Genomic DNA, 4,852 nt, shown 5'->3' on the forward strand with positions numbered 1-4,852 from the left:
TTATTCATTTGCCAAAGTGAGGACTGGTGTCCCTTACAGCTGGACAGTGGTAACACCCTGCTGTCTATCCAGAGAGAATTCTGCAGATCCCAGCCAGCTGCTGTTCAGAGATATCTGGCACTGATTCTAACCAACCTGTCATTCTCAGGTCAGCCCCTACAATTTCTGCTGACCAGATTGGCCTTCATCATGAGATCATGTCTTTCCAGAGAAATCCCACTAATGCCTTCATTCTGCAAACCTGGTATATATAGAGGGATGTTTCCTACAACTCCACTGTGCAGTCCAACAAAGACCTCACCGTCACCAAAGTGACTGCACTGTCTCCTCTCCACCTCCAAGCTTGCAGCAGCAGCAGTAACAGCAGCAAAGAAGACCATGGATATTACCATTCAACACCCCTGGTTCAAACGTGCTCTTGGACCTTTAATTCCAAGCCGTTTGTTTGACCAATTTTTTGGAGAAGGTCTTTTCGAATATGATCTCCTACCTTTGTTTTCCTCTACTATCAGCCCATACTACAGGCAATCGCTCTTCCGCACTATTCTGGAGTCAGGTGTTTCCGAGGTAAGATTCCATCTTCCTGAATCAATTTAAACTGCTTCAGTTTGTAACTCAGAGGAACAAACCACTAGTTATGTTGCATGGTTTAACTGATCCACTCCACCTTTGAAATGAACACGGTGGATACATTAGCTGCCAAAGAGAACAATATCAAGTGGATCTCACTGCCACTTAAAAGTTAAAAAGTTCAGACATTCTGTAATTGTAATGTTAGATGGCAAAACATAATAAGTATATCAGATTTATTTCTATTACATTGAAACATTTGCTAAATATCTGAATGAAGAATGTGAATTACATGCTTAGGTGAAAACAAATCTCTTTGTGAATTGCACTCATTTTCAGATGAGGTGATTTCTTGTTAACATATAATTAAAGATAAATTCATACTCAGGTATTAACCAATTTTCTGACAACAATAATAAATCTTGATACTTGGTTGGCAGATTATCTATAAAGAGACTTTGTTCTTTTTCAATCCATGCATTCAGAACAAGCAAATCTGGTATGTTACCTTGTTTTGTTTTGTAGTCTATAAACATGTTTAAGGCATTGCTTAGGGATATAATATGAACTCAACAGGTAAAGAGCAATGTCAGCTTTTAAAAATCAGTGGTTAAAATCAGGGTTTCTGCAGCTTTTGTGTATGTATGTGTCTATGTAGGAAAGTGGGGGGGGGGGCAAATTGTGACAATATCTCCATGATTTTAGTTACCTTTTGGTTTTCTGAGCTCAGTCTATTCACAAATAGATGAAAGCTGTAGTGAAGTGGAATATCACAACAAAAACAGTTAAGTGGAGTGAAGTAGGGTAGCCATAAAGTGCCTTGCAAGCAGCTTTCTGGCAAGCTGATATATAGGATTCTAGGTGCACATCTATAAACTCATCAATCCATAATTTTAAAAACATTTTTAATGCCACGGTATTGACACTTAAGCCAGTTTTGTTCCTCTGAAGTAAACTGTGAGTAAACTGGCTTAGACCAATATATTTTGGGGGCTTCCAGATGGACAGTTCTTAGCATTATCAGCTAAAAAGGGATTGGACAGTTATTTTTTTTCTGTCCTTAATAGGATTGTAGTTCCTCACCAATTGCCTTCTTGAAGAAACAACAAGTAATTTTAGCAAATTTCTTCCTGCTCTGAGAAAGAATTTGGGAACTACACAATTGTTTATGCATACACACAATGCATCAACAATGCAGGACTTATTCTGCACAAAATTCACATGTGTTTCTATGCAGAAATATTATTTTCTGTGCAGAAAATGCTATTTTCAGTCTTGCAAATCAACTATGTGAAATTTTGTGCCAAATAATTCCCAAACTTCAAAGATTCTTTTCAGTCTAGGATTTTTCTCAGCAGGTTTTCCTCAATAATTGGGGGAGAGGAGATGATTTTAAATCAATTTTTTACAAATCTTTTCAAATATTCTTTCCATACCTAGTCTTTAATGGGTTTTGAGGGGAGTTCGATGCAGCAGTGAAGAAACATGGGATGATTACTAGAGGAAGACTGAGTCATATGGCTAGCCTGTAAAATGCAATTGCTTTATCTTGAAGCACCCAATAGCTATATCTGTTTGTGAGACTTAAAATTCTTCCTCACTTTTCAGAAACCACTCCTTTTGCACACCAGAGTTAATAATAAGGCTTCTGCTAATTTCATTGGATTCTAGAAGACGTTTCAGTAATTTTGCCTTTACAAATAATTTAGCAAAGAATACAACAATGGTTCTTTTTGTTCTTTAAGTGTTCACCTAGCCTTACAAAAAATTGAATGTTAATTTTTTGGAGGGGGTATGTTTCTCCTCATTTTAATTCCAGGTGAGATCTGACCGGGACAAGTTTACAATCTTTTTGGATGTAAAACACTTCTCTCCTGAAGATTTGAGTGTGAAGGTCATTGAAGATTTTGTGGAAATTCATGGGAAACACAACGAAAGACAGGTAAGAAGAAGGAACAAATAAAGTGCAGACTATACAGATGAAATGAAATAGAAAGTTTGTTTGTCTAATATTAAAGGCCATCAATTAAGCAATGTTCAGTATATTCTGCATTAGGAAAGATCAAATGTGGGGTTTGGTGATACTCTTATGTTAATCAGAACTTGTTGTAATGAGTGGAAATGTCAGTTAAGAAGCCTGCAAATGGTAAGAGCTGTAACAGTGGCACAAACTGCCTCAAGAGCTCTCCTATGATGGAAATCTAAGCAGAAATGAGATGGCTACTTAGCAGGGAAACTGTAATTGCATTCTTCATCTCAGATTCTGTACTGAGCAAAATGTTGGACTAGATAATCTTTAAACTGCTTTCCAGCTTTAATTCTGTGGCAATACTTCTCTCATTGTGTACTTCATAACATTCAGTGGGAAACTTTGGACAATGGCTTTTGAGCAGACCATGGAAAATTAACTAAGGACAAGAGTACCCTAGCCATGTTGCCTGGGGGATCCAGGGAAGTATAGTCTAAAAAAACATTTCCAAGCTCTGTTTTTGAGGTTAGAGACCATGTATTGTGAAGTTCTAAGAAAAGCTTTGTGTCTTAATAAACTCTGGAAAAGTACAGTTAGCTGTTTTAGTCCATGGGATTCTAAATTACGCATACACCCCAAGGTCTAGATCAGGACACCAGCAAAGAGCAAGGGGCTAATGCTCCTATACCCCTCACAATAAAGTATCATGCCAGATCAGTGGCCCCACTCTGGCAATTTGTAAAAAATAAAACGAAAAACAGCTTGCACCGAAGGGCAGAACTATGCAGTTAGGGTCATGTGTAATCTGGCCTTTATAGCAGGAAAATTGGAGAATAATTTTAGGTAGTACAATACATGAAAAGCAAGTAGGAGCCAAATGGGGGTATATCAATTGTCCTGAATCTACTGTGAAGACTAAGGCTCCATCTGCACTGCAGAAATAAGCCGCAACAAACTGCACTTCCCAGAATACCATAGCATTATTTCTGCAGTGCAGATGCAGCCCGAGATTCTAAGAAGGATGCTGAGCACTTGCAATGAAAGATGAACAGTAAATATGATGTAATAGCACTTTATTTTCAGTGATAAACATGGTGTAGATTAATTTTCTGACTTCTTGTTTTGAGGAACCAAACCACTGAATCACAATGAATATACATTTCTGTAGGTGTATGGTTAAAAGAGAAAAAAAAGAGCTAACATAGAAGAAAAGTTGTTCCTTTAGAAGTGACTTTTTACAAGGAATGCACTAAACAATTTTGACCATACACCGACCATCAAAAATCATGCCATCCAGTCCAAGAGAACTGTGTCAGCTTATTACCATCTCTTACTCTGCTTCTTTTATTGATCAGACCAATTTCTGTCATTTTATTACCCCAAATGGAATCAATGCAGTGCAGGATTTATCTTGGGCTGAGCCTGCTGTGCAGTGGTGTGAACTAACTTGGTTTACATGTTACTGTGAAGGGGCTGGCAAAGTACAGCTCACAGGCCGTTCTAGTCCTTTTTGTTTCTGTGATCCCCTATGCCCCCACTCCAACAATTTAAAAATAGTAACTTCCCCCTCCTTTCAGCCTCCAGGAGCAGTGGTTTAATATTTAAGTACCAGTAAGCCAGTTTGGGGTAGTGGTTTGAATGTTGGACTACAATTCTGGAGACCCAGGTTCGAATCTCCGTTTGAATATGGAAACCCATTGGGTGATCTTGGGCAAGTCATACTCTTTCAGCCTCAGAGGAAGACAAAAGGCAAACCCCTTCTGAACAAATCGCCTTAGGCTCACCTTAGGATCTCCATAGGTCAGAGATGATGTAAAGGCACACATGACTATGATAAGGTCAGAGGAACACAAGCCTGTGTACCTTCAAAAACCCCAAAATTAAACCAGAAGTGGCCATCTGGTCATTTCTATTTTTGATTTCTCATCTGTTTGCCATATATTTTGCCAGTTTTGGCCCCAGTGCAGCCTGAGGTGGTTTTGGGGAGTGAAAGTTTGCTTGCCCACACTCTGGAAGGGATAAAGAGAGGAACATGTGTCTGAATGCCACAGCAAGACTTTTTGAAAGTGTTTGCTTTAGCAAGGAGTGGAGTGTGTTATTAAAAAAAAGGATACTGATTAATTGGAATGTGTGCGCAGAAGGGCAATGAAGATGATAGTATTCTGACTCTGACTTATGGCTATCCGCTACTAGGGTTTTCTCAGCAGTATTTCTTTAGAGTAAGGCCTGTTACAGACAGCCAAAATAAAGCTGCTTCGAGTCACAGTGGAGGTATGGTGTTTCAATGATGCATGCGTCCTAAGAGTCCAGAAG

The 4,852-nt window shown here is 38.8% G+C and overlaps 1 protein-coding gene across 1 annotated transcript; it reads left to right on the forward strand.

Annotated features, from left to right (window-relative positions):
- The first annotated feature begins 295 nt into the window (after positions 1-295).
- On the forward strand, positions 296-3,230 carry CRYAA (crystallin alpha A). Its single transcript, XM_042461023.1, has 2 exons — positions 296-567; positions 2,390-3,230. Exons 1-2 carry the CDS (start codon positions 379-381, stop codon positions 2,531-2,533), a joined length of 333 nt encoding a protein of 110 aa, XP_042316957.1. The 5' UTR covers positions 296-378; the 3' UTR covers positions 2,534-3,230.
- The last annotated feature ends 1,622 nt before the right edge of the window (positions 3,231-4,852 follow it).

The sequence above is a fragment of the Sceloporus undulatus genome, chromosome 3 (assembly GCF_019175285.1).
Source record: "Sceloporus undulatus isolate JIND9_A2432 ecotype Alabama chromosome 3, SceUnd_v1.1, whole genome shotgun sequence".
Taxonomy (NCBI): domain Eukaryota; kingdom Metazoa; phylum Chordata; class Lepidosauria; order Squamata; family Phrynosomatidae; genus Sceloporus; species Sceloporus undulatus.